The 14255-nt window shown below is 41.3% G+C and overlaps 2 protein-coding genes across 2 annotated transcripts in view; both read right to left on the reverse strand.

Annotated features, from left to right (window-relative positions):
* The window catches only part of LOC126379097 (acetyl-CoA carboxylase), a 255256-nt gene that overhangs the window by 12927 nt on the left and 228074 nt on the right, over nucleotides 1–14255 (reverse strand). The gene's annotated exons all lie outside the window — the stretch shown is intronic.
* The window catches only part of LOC126379159 (organic cation transporter protein-like), a 48237-nt gene that overhangs the window by 4439 nt on the left and 29543 nt on the right, over nucleotides 1–14255 (reverse strand). The window contains exons 3-6 of the mRNA XM_050027814.1: nucleotides 3017–3209; nucleotides 2559–2688; nucleotides 1672–1800; nucleotides 684–876 (exon numbers count right to left, since the gene is read on the reverse strand). Of these exons, the coding sequence (XP_049883771.1) occupies nucleotides 684–876; nucleotides 1672–1800; nucleotides 2559–2688; nucleotides 3017–3209 (645 nt within the window). The remainder of the gene's footprint in view (nucleotides 1–683; nucleotides 877–1671; nucleotides 1801–2558; nucleotides 2689–3016; nucleotides 3210–14255) is intronic.

The raw sequence follows: 14255 nt of genomic DNA on the forward strand, positions 1-14255 counted from the left end.
CGTTCTACACGCCCTATCTATGGAGCGCAGGTCTTAAATAAAGAGAGAGAGAGAGAGAGAGAGAGAGAGAGAGAATGGCCACATCGAAGCAATTCATCTAAGAAAGCAATGTTGCAATTTGACATTTGCGCATATAAAAGTAAGTGCGCAATGCAAACAAATGTCAAATAGCAATATTGGTTTCTTAGATGAATTGCTTCGATGTGGCCATTTTAATCCCCCCCAGTTCCATACTCTTGCGACGGACAATTCCACTTGATATCAACTCAGAACCATGGTCTGAATCATCCTTAAAATGTAACCTCCGTGGTCAAGTGTTCGAGCGTTGGGCTCACGATCCGAAGGTCCCGGCCTCGAATCCCGGTGGGGACATACCACGAAAATTACTTTGTGATCCCTAGTTTGGTTAGGACATTACTTGCTGATCACCTGATTGTCCGAAAGTAAGATGATCCGTGTATCGGAAGGCACGTTAAGCCATTGGTCCCGGTTACTACTTACTGATGTAAGTACGTAGTCGTTACATGAGCCATGTCAGGGGTTTTTGGTGGCTCAATAATAAATCTGACACCAGGTTTGGTAATCCACCTCATGACCCAGTGGGACAGCGGAGTCTTAGTAATAGGGTCCCGTTTTTGACCCTTTGATTAGGGAATTGTTAAAAACCAAGAAATAAACCTCACCTAGCACTCTCTGGTACCAGCCAAGGAGTAGCAGCAGCCAAGATGAAAGGCACACTGGTTCCAAGCGCGAACCGTCTCCAATCATCAGCCCACAGGGCGATCCAGGGCAGCAGGGAAGCAGCGAGAGTGAAGAACAACGCGATAGACATGTTGGCTACGAAGGTACGCCACTTCGGCCCCACGTATTCTAGCACTGGAATTAATACATTTTTATATTTAACAGCCTCCGTGGTCTAGTGGTTAGAGCGTCAGGCTCACGAACTGGAGGTCCGGGTTTCCCGATGGGGACATTGTTGAAATCACTTTGTGAGACTGTCCTTGGTTTGGTAAGGACTTTTCAGGCTTGAATCACCTGATTGGCCGAAAAAGTAAGATGATTCCGTGCTTCGGAGGGCACGTTAAGCGTTAAGGCTATTAGCCGTAAAACACCTCCACCAACCCGCATTGGAGCCGGACGGAAAATTCCTCTTGATATCATCACAGAATCATTGTTTGATTCATCCCTCAAAGTTTTCGTTACGATGTCACTAACACCCTAACATCCTGTATACATTGACGTTATCGTCCACCCGTACCTGTGTGTAACGTCTGACGCCCAAACGATTGAAGACTAAAGTAAGACCGAGGGGGTGAGGTAAACCTAGCTCAGCCGCTGGTGGGGAGCGGAGAGTTCCCGTTCTATACGTAGTATTCAAATTCAAAATTCAAAAATATCTTTATTCAGTAGGTAACATAGTTACACTTTGAATCGTCAATTTTTACATAACAAACGTCTCATCCGCCTAAAACTACTACAGCTTCTCACAACCTGTATAGCCGGGGAAAAGAAGCTGCAAGAATAACCTCGGCACAGGGCCCTAGACGTTCTTTAAAAAATAAAAATAAACATAAAATCATAAACAAAAAATAATACAATTGAGTAATTTAGCTGCCTAATATTTATTTCATACTCTATGGTTTTGTTATGTGATGATGATGAAGAACTTACCAAGGATGTACATCATAGTGAAGCAGTTGTCGAACGCCAAGCCCACGAGGAACCGACAGAGAGCGAAGGACCAGAAGCTGTCGCAAAATGCTGTGCCTACTCCAGCGATGAAGCCCATCAGGTTTGTTCCTGAAATTACAATACAATACAATACAAATACACTTTATTGCACCAAAATAAAAAGAAATAATTACAAAAAGTCTCTTAACTAAGTACATGGCAAATGGCGCCCTTATCGCTTAAAGCGATTTCTTCCAGACAACCATAAGGTGAGGGAAAAGGTAAAAAAAAATATTGAAAGATTGCGGGTACAAACTATACATACAACTTAACAATAAATACATGCAAATAAATATATAACATACTTACAAATATAATATATACCTAACCTATATACATAACCTAGCATATATACCTACTTATATAAATAGTACACACAAAATACCTAATAATAAACAACATGGGTTAGAATAGAATACCCAATAATGAAACCAATTATTTACAATTATAGACGTTACATTGGGGCTTTTGGCGGCTCAATAATAACCCTGACACCAGTCGATCCGGAGGTCCCGGGTTCGAATTCCTGTAGGGACGTATCACAAAAATAATTTTGTCATCCCTAGTTCGGTTAGGACATTACAGGCTGATCATCTGATTGTCCGAAAGTAAGATGATCCGTGCTTCGGAAGGCACGTTAAGCCATTGGTCCCGGTTACTACTTGCTGATATTTAGGTAGTCGTTACATGAGTCGTGTCAGGGGCCTTTGGCGGCTCAATGATAACCCTGATACCAGGGTTGATGAGGTTGGTCGTCCTCACGACCCATAAGATAGTAGAACGGAAAGCTCGGTGAGGTGTGGGTACTTAGTTCATGGTATGCTTACCAACTAAAGCAGGTATTCTGCCGTATTTATCAGCTATCCAGCCGAAGACGAAACCACCGACTATGGCACCGCAGAAGAAGATGGCCTGGGCTGTGGCGGGCAGGCTGTCCTTCTCACACACCCAGTCCAGCTGTGGAACAGAAAGAGATAGATGTTGGTTAGGTTTTTTAGACGCAAAAATAGGCGAATTAGCGTTTATACAACTGCATACATTTTGTTGGTGGCGCGAATTTGGTTTGTTTTTTAAACTAGTGATGTTAATGCCTCAGTGATTTTCGAGTAGTTACCCATCAAAATTTTGTCCACTGTTTCACCGTGGGTACCTCTCAATTTTAAGATTACGGTTACCCATCCGACTTTTGACCACACCAACCCTACCTTGACCTATATTTTTTTTTCTTATTTTGGTATGGCGTGCACTACTTGACCAGTGTTCACCACTTGTCCGGGCTACTTGCCTGCGAAGCGATGGTCTCATAGGGCACATCGCTGGTGTTGTACTCCCAGCCGCTCTGGCAGGGGACTACAGGCCACTCATCATCAGGGGTGCTCCGCCCCTCAGCCAGGGCCTGCGCCCAGTCAGTCTTGTACATACGGCAGCGGTCGTGAGAGAAGGGACCCTCGGTCTTGGGGGGGATAGCTAGCGCTCGTCTGTGGACAAAAAATCTTATTAATAACAGCCTCCGTGGACTAGTGGCTCACGATCTGAAGGTCCGGGTTCGATTCCCGATGGGGACATTGTGGAAATCACCGTCTCTTCTTCTTCTATCGTGTGGTTTGTGAGGTGAATTACCAACCCCTAGTCTCAGGGTTATTCCTGAGCCGCCATAGGCCCCTGACACCCGTAGTGTTTGACAGTCGCAGTGATAAAAAAGTATGGGACTGACATAAGGTAACATGACCTTTGAACAGTGACAGTGATAAAAATATATGGGACTGACGAAAGGTGACATGACATGTCAACGGTAACAGTGATAAAAATGTATGGAAGGGATTGACTTTAGGTGACATATTTAGGAACCCCTTCAAATTCAAATTCAAATAAATGACACACAGGTACAGTGGGTAGATGTTACAAAGATAATAATAAGACCGCTGTGATCTGCCGGTAGGCGTACAATTAAATTAAATTTGGTGAGACGAGAATTTACTTGTAAGTGTTTAATAATTTTTAATTTGTTTCACATCACCATCAACATCATCATCTTCTCGTTCAACATTAAGTGATCACTTAACTGAAACCTTATTCGACATACAAGGAATAAAAATACAATGGCCCCGATTCCTGCAGACACCGCCTAATTTTATTTTAAGTTATATCCGTCATTTTCATATCCGTCGAAAAGGAAAGGGACGGATGATTCACAGCTCTTAATTTTAGGAAGAATGAGTAAATTAATGTGTCGGGTTATTGACTGACGTAAAATTTTTAAACGGTTGGTTTAGATTTGTGCTTAAAATTGACGTGTGTTTCATAAATTTTATGCTTGTCGATTACCCGTCCCTTTCCTTTTCGGCGGATAAGAAAATGACAGATATAACTTAAAATAAAATTAGATGGTATTTACAGGAATTAGCACCAATTGCTATTCAAAATTCTAGATTAAGTAAATTCAATTCATCTTTTTTGGAGTTATGTATTCGTTTTTTCATTAAAATACAAGATAAAATACTGTGTCAGAAAATAAAGTTAAAGCTCATGTGATTATTTTATGTAAAAAAGCTTATTATAAGATTAATGACTACCTAAATGATAAAAATGTCTGGTATTCAGTGTGTTCCTCTAGTTATTAAATAACTTGTAACGTATATCCTCATTGATTTATAAGATGTGTTGCTGTTGCAGTTTCTTGTCATTTCTTCTCCTCAGCCATAACACCTTGCGAAATGACGTAAATTCAAAAATGTTACATTGACCTTCAACAAGTTTATCCATGACAATTACGTTGAATAAACGATTCTGATTTCTGATAGTCTTTAAACAGCCCTGTTTAGTATTGATGTAGATTTAATTGTTTATATTAAAATGTCTCCCTTCTTTTTTGAAGGTTCTTCCTTGATACAACATGTTACCATCGTGACCGCAACACCGTTGTTTATAGGAAATAAATTATTTGACAACAATACAACATTCACTTCGGGGTGTTATTGAAATTCCTTCAAGCCACGATTTAAGTGGTTATGTCATGTCGTTGAATGTCATATTATGTGCTTTATGTGAGTGTGTCGTGGCCAGATCTTAGAATTGATCATTTCATGATGTGCTCGATCATTTCGTGAAATGAAATAAAATAAAAGCTAGTTTAGGCACCAGCCTCTTCTCAACTTACAATTTTACAAAAATCTTACAATACAAATACACTTTATTGCACCAAAATAAAAAGAAATAATTACAAAAAGTCTCTTAACTAAGTACGTGGCAAATGGCGGCCTTATCGCTTAAAGCGATTTCTTCCAGACAACCATAAGGTGAGGAAAAATGACCAAAAAAAAAACCAATCTGAATGATCTTAGTAACCAAATGTCTTTTGTTATGGATTATTTTTTTGTGGAGGAAATAAACTTTTTGCTTACATAGAATACAAACTGTTTTTAAATCTTAAAAAAATAGAATAAGTACTCACATGTGTATGTAAAATCAAACTGTGACGTCATAGAAAAATGTGTCAAAATGTCACACTTATTATACATACATACATACATAAACAGCCTATATACGTCCCACTGCTGGGCACAGGCCTCCCCTCAATCAACCGGAGGGGGTATGGAGCATACCCCACCACGCTGCTCCACTGCGGGTTGGTGGAGGTGTTTTTACGGCTAATAGCCGGGACCAACGGCTTAACGTGGCCTCCGAAGCACGGAATCATCTTACTTTTTCGGACAATGAGGTGATTCAAGCCTGAAAAGTCCTTACCAAACAAAGGACAGTCTCACAAAGTGATTTCGACAATGTCCCCATCGGGAACCGAACCCGGACCTCCAGATTGTGAGCCTAACGCTCTAACCACTAGACCACGGAGGCTCACTTATTATTACATTTTCTTTATTAAAATTCGTAAATACGTTAAATAGTAAAAAGAAAATGTTTTTTGTCGCTTTTAGATATATTATGTATTTATTTAGTAATCAGAATCAGCTTCCTAGTAAAAGTAGTTTCCTAGGTCAAAGATAAATTATGAAATTGTAATTACTAAATAAAGACATATTTAAAACTTACGAAAAACATTTTCTTTTTTCCTATTTAAGTGTTTTGACGTTTACGTAAAAAGTAACTGTCTTTACATTGTTTTAAGTTTACGCGGTTATTATCATAATTAAAACACATAATAACGGGTTTGGGAGTCTCATATCCCCATTTAAACGCGGTAAGAACCCGTTATTATGTGTTTTAATTAAGTAACTGTCTTCCTATTATCGCGACAAATTCGAAAGCGTGATCTGTATTATTTTTGGGAAACGTAACCTGGGGTGTTAAAATGGCCACATTGAAGCAATTCATCTAAGAAAGCAATATTGCTATTTGACATTTTTTACTGCTGCCCTCTGTCAGGTTCCAGGTTACAGTCCCTGTGATTTGCCCCTTCCGTCCTGCATTGCCGTACCGATAGCTCCCATCTTCGCCTCTGCAATCGTTGAAGTCTTCATCCGTATCCCTGGGCAAGGGTTCTACGTTATACTATTCAGAGGCGGAGGACAGGAGTCCTAGTATGGCTTTGTAATAGACTACTCTGGGCGCCATCCCACTTGCGTCAGACAGAGTACTGCGGAAGGCAAGAGGGAAACCACTGCCCTATTTTCCCCTAAAAAAGTAGCATGGAAAATGCTGCACCGACAAGAGCGTGGCTTTTAAATTGATGATGATGACATTTTTTTGCATTGCGCACTTACTTTTATATGCGCAAATGTCAAATTGCTATATTGCTTTTTAGGTGAATTGCTTTGTTGTGGCCTTTCTAACCCCCAGGAAAGCCCCTTAATATCTACGACCCAGTCAAATACCCTATAGGCTCGCCCCCACAAATCAATCCTAACAATGAAATTACTGACCTAACTTTCAATTTAATCCAACATGGCCTCTGCAAAGGTCAGTTTGCTAAGCGGCGAATTCGTGCAATTGCTAAGGTCATCTTTAATCAACAGTAACTACACTACGGAATTCCGGTATTTATTCCGGTTTCCTAATTCATGATGAATAGACTTTATACGGTCTATTGGATAATATAGCACGAAAACGGTTATTTTAACCGTTTTCTATTGTTAAGTGAGTTTAAAATTAACCTCGAGGGAAAGAACAGATTGTTTTTATCTATTTCTGCGTTTCATTGATATGATTTCTATGAAGTTCACATTATAGAATAGAATAGAAATAGTTTATTATAAAGGGGCGCCACACACAAAAAAAAGACAACAACATCATATCAAATTTCCACTAAAACAATTACGAAAAAGCAAGACGGATGCTTGTCGAAATGATCATAAGGTGGTGGTGGACGTCCTGAGATAAAAAAGGGCCTCACTCAGCACAGGAGCTGATGAGGATGAGGAGCTCGGTGGCGCAGCGGTAAACGCGCTCGGTCTGCGATTGTTGAAGTTAAGCAACATTCGCGATGGCCGGTCATAGGATGGGTGACCACAAAAAAAAAGTTTTCATCTCGAGCTTCTCCGTGCTTAGGAAGGCACGTTAATCCGTTGGTCCCGGCTGTATTAGCAGTCGTTAATAACCATCAATCCGCACTGGGCTCGCGTGATGGTTTAAGGCCCGATCTCCCTATTCATCCATAGGGAAGGCCCGTGCCCCAGCAGTGGGGACGTTAATGGGCTGATGATTATGACGTCTTTCTAGGTCTTCCTCTGCCAGCCCTACCAGCAACCTTCGCCTTATATACAGATTTCCTAAACCTTGCTTCTCAAATGAACCCTGGTACCGTACTTGCAGTAATAAGTTACTAATAATTTATCTGAAGTGCAGTTTTGACTAACACAGTTGGCTCGACCATTATAGACGGCGATACGGCTCACCTATCACGTTGGTCTAACAGAGCTCGGTGAGGCGTGGGTACTTAGTTCATCTTGCGATGAATGTACCTCTGACTACCCTGTAATGTGTTATGTTCGTAATCCTAAGTATTATTTTTCCATCGTGTGGGTTGTGAGGCGGATTACCAACCCCATCAACCTTGGTGTCAGGGTTATTACTGAGCCGCCAAAGGCCCCTGACATGACTCATGTAACGACTACTTACTTACATCAGTAAGTAGTAACCGGGACCAACGGCTTAACGTGCCTTAATTATCTTTCTGCCTCTCCACGTGTCCAATCAAGGAGTTATGTTGTTAATTACTTAATTGAATTTTTTTTTACTCTATATTTTTCCTCAAGATGACTGAATATGTATCGGTTACGTTCAATTATAGTAAATACTAAATATCTTATAGGAATGACATATGTAATTTAATAGGTATTTCCTGTTTTTTCCGTAAGTTACCTAACTGCTCTGCTAAAGTTACCGCGTGAGAACCTTAAGCGTTCCCCATTTGTCCGGCCAAGTAGTTTATGCCATTTACAAATTATCGCGTCAAAAAAAGAAGAATGCGTTCTGATGCTTTTTATCCGAGTATTTGTTTACTTCAATAACTAACCCCGCCGGCGTGGTCGATGATTTCCTTCATTCAGCGCTCACCGCTACCACAAGGGTCGATTAATTCATTCAAATATAATCCTCTCTCTCTAATAATAACAGCTTCCGTGGTCTAGTGGTTAGAGCGTTAGGCTCACAATCTGGAGGTCCGGGTTCGATTCCCGATGGGGGCATTGTCGAAATCACTTTGTGAGACTGTCCTTTGTTTGGTAAGGACTTTTCAGGCTTGAATCACCTGATTGTCCGAAAAAGTAAGATGATTCCGTGCTTCGGAGGGCACGTTAAGCCGTTGGTCCCGGCTATTAGCCGTAAAAACACCTCCACCAACCCGAGGTGGAGCAGCGTGGTGGAGTATGCTCCATACCCCCTCCGGTTGATTGAGGGGAGGCCTGTGCCCAGCAGTGGGACGTATATAGGCAGTTTATGTATGTTATTATCCTGTCAGACGACGCCCTGAGCCGAGGTTCGCTCCCAACTAGCAACTTTCAGGTCTGTTGTCTTAATGTTGAATCGGGTGAGAGCCATCAGCGATCCCGATTTGTCCGTTAGTTAACACGTTCACTGTATATGAACCACATATGAAGCAATTGAAACTCATACATGTTTCTCCCATATTTGTGGGACAGAAAATGGAAAAATGAGACGGGACGCTGCTCCACTGCGGGTTGGTGGAGGTGTTTGGGCTAGTAACTCTTAACGGCTTAACGTGCCTTCCGAAGCACGGAACCACCTTACTTTTTCGGACTGTCAGATAATTCAATCTATACATCCATAAACTCACGCCCGTAATCCCTAATGGGGTGGACAGAGCCACAAGTAATCAAGGACAACTTGTAATGTCCTAGCCAAACAAAGTGATTTCGACAATGTCCACATTGGGAATTGAATCCGGACCTTCAGATCGTGAGCTTAATTCTCTAACCACTAATCCATTTAGGCTGTGAACGCGGAACTCTTTTTTCTTGTGTTTTTATTTGCTACATTAGCCCACATTACATTAGTCCTTTTACACGTGCAGTCTGTGGGTGGATTACACGCGCCGGGCATACAGCGATGTGCGCGTCCAGTATAATAACGCTTTCAGGATATTGTTGAGGTTGCCGCGATATTGCAGCGCCTCTGGTATGTTCGCTGAGGCTTTTTTTTTTGACACGTGACTTATTGTAGATTTGCCGCAGATGGCATTAACTACTTGGCCGGTCAAATGGGGAGCGCTGAAGGCTCTCACCCGGTACAACGTTTAAGAGAGGAAAAATATTGAAAGAATTAATCGACCCTAGTGGGTCGATAGCGATAAGCGCTGAATGGGGGAAATCGTCGACCACGCCGGCGGCGTCGGTATCGAGGTCCTGAAGTGTTTGGTGTCGCGAGCTGATTGGCTGCCTCTTCGCTGAGGCACACACAGATGGTTTTGCAGCAATCATGCGGAAACGTGCGTCGCTTCTCACGCGGAGTCGAGTCAGCCCCAGCAGTATCCTGAAGACGTTATGTGATAGGTGGGACTCCCCCCTTCTAAAAAGGTGGATGGAGCTTCACACTTTATAAGTTTGTATTTATGATCGTCCGAATAATGTCTTACTAACAGTAGTTTATAAGTCGTTTGTATGCTAACATTCTATGGACTTTGTCCGAAATAAACGATTTTTTTTAATAGCCCATTGACATATTTCAATGCAAATACTATATAGATACTATGATAGATTGAGATGTAATTTTTAATGGTAGCTTAGAAAAAAAAACTGTCAGCAGTTTTTTAGTTCCGGTTCTGACGAAGTAATTTGTTATATTGATGGGTGTGACTATACACTGTTAGTGACATCGTAACGAATACTGAGGGGGATGATTCTGAGTTGATATCAAGTGGAATTTCCGTCGCAATGAAAATAATTTAAAAAAAAATACTAAAATGTTAACACCCATAAGTACCTAATTCGCTACCTGCATACTTGTACGTGGTGTAAGTGACATCGTAATGAATGCTGTGAGGGATGATTCAGCTTATTATTCTGAGTTAATATCAAGTAGAATTTTCGATCGCAAAAGTATAGAATAGAAAATAATTTAAAAAAAAGTAAAAGAAAAACATGGTTTTGCGACGGATAATTCCACTTGATATTAACTCAGAATCATGGTCTGAACCATCCCCCTTAGTATTCGTTACAATGTCACTAACACCCTGTATAGTGACTAAGGGTGGTATTAATAAACTAATCTCAGCTTCGAGACTGCCCTCAAGGTCATGTCAATCTGACAGTTCTCATATAAAAACATGATCTCGAGGGCAGTCTCAGCTGAGATTCGTTTATTAATACCAGGCTAAGATTGAAAAGGGAATGTTAAGTTGGTTTGGACATATACAATTGATGACGGTAGATATTTACAAAATACTTTTTTTTTCTGTAGCCTAATTGATGTCCCACTGCTGAGCAAAGGCCTCCCCTTCTCTTTCCAACTCTCCCTGTCTTGGGCATTGTTCTGCCAAGTTAGTCGGAAGGCGAAATTACATCTGATTGGTCTCCACATCGTCGAGGCAGACCACGACGACGGTGGAGGGACGAGCTGGACGCCTTCCGGCACACTTGGCAGACGTCGGGTTTCTTCTCGTCGCGGGCGAAGCAGAACACATCATAAACAGCCTATATACGTCCCACTGCTGGGCACAGGCTTCTCCACAATCAACCGGAGGGGGTATGGAGGATACTCCACCACGCTGCTCCAATGCGGGTTGGTGGAGAACAAAATACTTTTATTTTTCTTTTTTTTGTTACGTAGCATGATAGAGTGAGAAACAGTGTGATAAGAGAGAGATGTGGTGTAAAAGACGATATAGTGACTAAGATTGAGAAGGGAATGTTAGGTTGGTTTGGACACGTAGAGCGGATGAAGGATAATAGGATTACGAAACCGGTATATAAAGCGAAGGTTGGTGAAAAAGTAGAGAAAGACATACATTGACCAAATTGGAGATGTCCTTAGAAAAGGTTCAGTACGATCTACTCTGAACCGGCGTGCGTGTATGGAACGATTGATGAATGTGGAGGAAGCAAGAAGTGTGTCAGGATCGAAGCGAATGGACTTCCAAAGTCTCTGCTTACCCCGGTGGGAAACGGGCGTGATGATGACTTGTAAAATTATTTCAATGACTTGTCAAGGTCACTTTTGTAACTTTTGAATGAACTTTTATCTGCCTATCATCGGATTACGTTTTTTTTCTTTTTTTTTTGGCTAATCGTGATGTTGTATTGAAGATGAACGGGCATAAGAAATCGAACAACAATGAGGGATTTCTCTATTTTTTTTTATCATTTATATTTATTTTTAAAAAAGAAGCTAAGTGTATCTTGCGCGTAGAATTAGCGGTTCTCAATATTTTATTGTTTTCGCTTACATAACTTCTTCTATCGCGTGGGTTGTGAGGTGAATTATCAACCTCATCAACTGATGTTAGGGTTATTATTGAGCCGCCTAAGGCCCTTGACATGGCTCACGTAACGATTACTCACTTACATCAGTACCACCGACTTAACGTGCCTTCCGAAGCACGGATCATCTTACTTTCAGACAATCAGGTGATCAGCCATGTCCTAACCAAACTGGGGATCACAAAGATGATTTTTGTGATCCCCACCGGGATTCAAACCCGGGACTCCGGATCGTGAGGTCAACGCTCAACCACTAAACCACAGAGGCCGCATACATAACATAAACAGCCTATTCTTATATTCGAACCTGCGACCTTACAGTGATAGTCAAGCGTTTTTCCGACTGAGCTACCACGGTTTGGTAAGCAAGCATATCACGCATAAAAAATTATATGGTGTTTACAGGAATTATCACCAATAATTCGCCTAGTTTGGGAGACAGGGTTTCAATGCATAATGAAAACTTATTCCAATAAACTTTATTATTATCATAATTAAAACACATAATGACGGGTTCTTACCGCGTTTAAATCAGAGATATGAGACTCCCGATATTTCGACACTGTTGCAAGTGCCATAATCACGGGATGGCTGATGAGATTGGAATGGAGTAGGTAGATCCATAATTTTCTACGGGCAGACATATCTGTCTACCCTCTTTCTTTCTCTCCGACATCAAATACATAAACAAGCGGCAAAGAAAGAGGGTAGACAGATATGTCTGCCCGTAGAAAATTATGGATCTACCTACTCCACTCCAATCTCAACAGTCATCCCGTGATCATGGCACTTGCAACAGTGTCGAAATATCGGGAGTCTCACATCCCTGCTTTAAACGCGGTAAGAACCCGTTATTATGTGTTTTAATTATGATAATAACCGCGTAAACTTAAAACAATGTTGTTACACGATTTTTGTTTTTGCAAGAATTAGCTTTTTGTATTTTTATGTGTATTTTTCACTCGCATTGGAGCAGCGTGGTGGAGTATGCTCCAAATCCCCTCCGGTTGATTGAGGGGAGGCCTGTGCCCAGCCGTGGGACGTATATAGGCTGTTTTATGTATGTGTATTTTTATGCAAATAAATTGATTTGAGTTACGTCAAAAAAGTAAAAGATTTCTAGCTAAATTACACGGTATCCTAAAAACGTATTAACGTAAAAACTACGCACGTATTTAACGTAATATTTTATTGTACTAAGTAATAATTCGTACATAAAAACCGTAAAAAAACAAAGTCAGAAATGAATTAAAATTAACCTTGAGCCGTTCACTATAACATACAGTACTTACTTAATTAACTGTTTAATATGTTATATCATCATCATTAATTTAAGAGCCACGATCTTGTCGGTGTAGCATTCTTCATGCTGCTTTTTTAGGGAAAAATAGGGCAATGGTTTCCGTCTTGCCTTCCGTCCCGCAGTACTCTGACGCGGGTATGATGGCGCCCAGAACAGTCTATTTCAAAGCCGTACTAGGACTTATGTATGTACAGAGGAGTTCTAGTTTGTAATAGACTACTCTGGGCGCCATCACACTTGCGTCAGACAGAGTACTGCGGGGCGGAAGGTAAGAGGGAAACCACTGCCCTATTTTTACCCTATTATTACCATACTTGTTTACCACTGTCTCTGTTGACATGTCTAGTCACCTTATGCCAGTCCCATACATGTTTACCACTGTCTCAGTTGACATGTCATGTCACCTTATGTCAGTCCAATACATTTTTATTACTGTTGACATGTCTTGTCACCTTATGTCAGTCCCATACATTTTTATCACTGTTGACATGTCATATCACCTTATGTCAGTCCCATACATTTTTATCACTGTCACTGTTGACATGTCTTGTCACCTTGTGTCAGTCAGTCCCATACATGTTTACCACTGTCACTGTTGACATGTCTTGTCACCTTGTGTCAGTCAGTCCCATACATTTTTATCAGTGTCACTGTTGACATGTCATGTCACCTTATGTCAGTCCCATACATTTTTATCACTGTCACTGTTGACATGTCTTGTCACTTTATATCAGTCCTGTCGATTGTCATAATCGTTTGCAACTAAACTAAGGTCTCTGGGCCGATTTTAGAAAATTCTTTCACCATTAGGACGTCAGAAATATCTGAGTAACATGGTCTATATTTATTAGGGCAAGTCCCGGGTAGATGGCCTTAAGAAAAAAACGTGGAACCGTTGGCCAGATATTTCTGGAAACTGATTAATTCGCTTCGGTTTGTGTGTGGAGGCTACATACATAAACCGCCGCATCCGTGGTCCAGTGGTTGAGTGTTGGGGTCACGATTCCTGGTTCGATTCCCGGTGGGGACATATCACAAAAAATAATTTGTAGTCCCTAGTTTGGTTAGGACATTACAGGCTGATCACCTGATTATCCGAAGATGATCCGTGCTTCGGAAGGCACGTTAAGCCGTTGGTCCCGGTTACTACTTACTGATGTAATTAGTCGTTACATGAGCCATGTCAGGGGCCTTTGGCGGCTGAATAGTAACCCTGACACCAGGGTTGATGAGGTTGGTACTCCAACTCACGACCCACACGATAGAAGAAGACCGCCGCCGGGGTAAGCATAGACAATAGAATTCCATTCGCTTCGATCCTGACACACTTC

This window comes from Pectinophora gossypiella, chromosome 28 (assembly GCF_024362695.1).
Source record: "Pectinophora gossypiella chromosome 28, ilPecGoss1.1, whole genome shotgun sequence".
Taxonomy (NCBI): domain Eukaryota; kingdom Metazoa; phylum Arthropoda; class Insecta; order Lepidoptera; family Gelechiidae; genus Pectinophora; species Pectinophora gossypiella.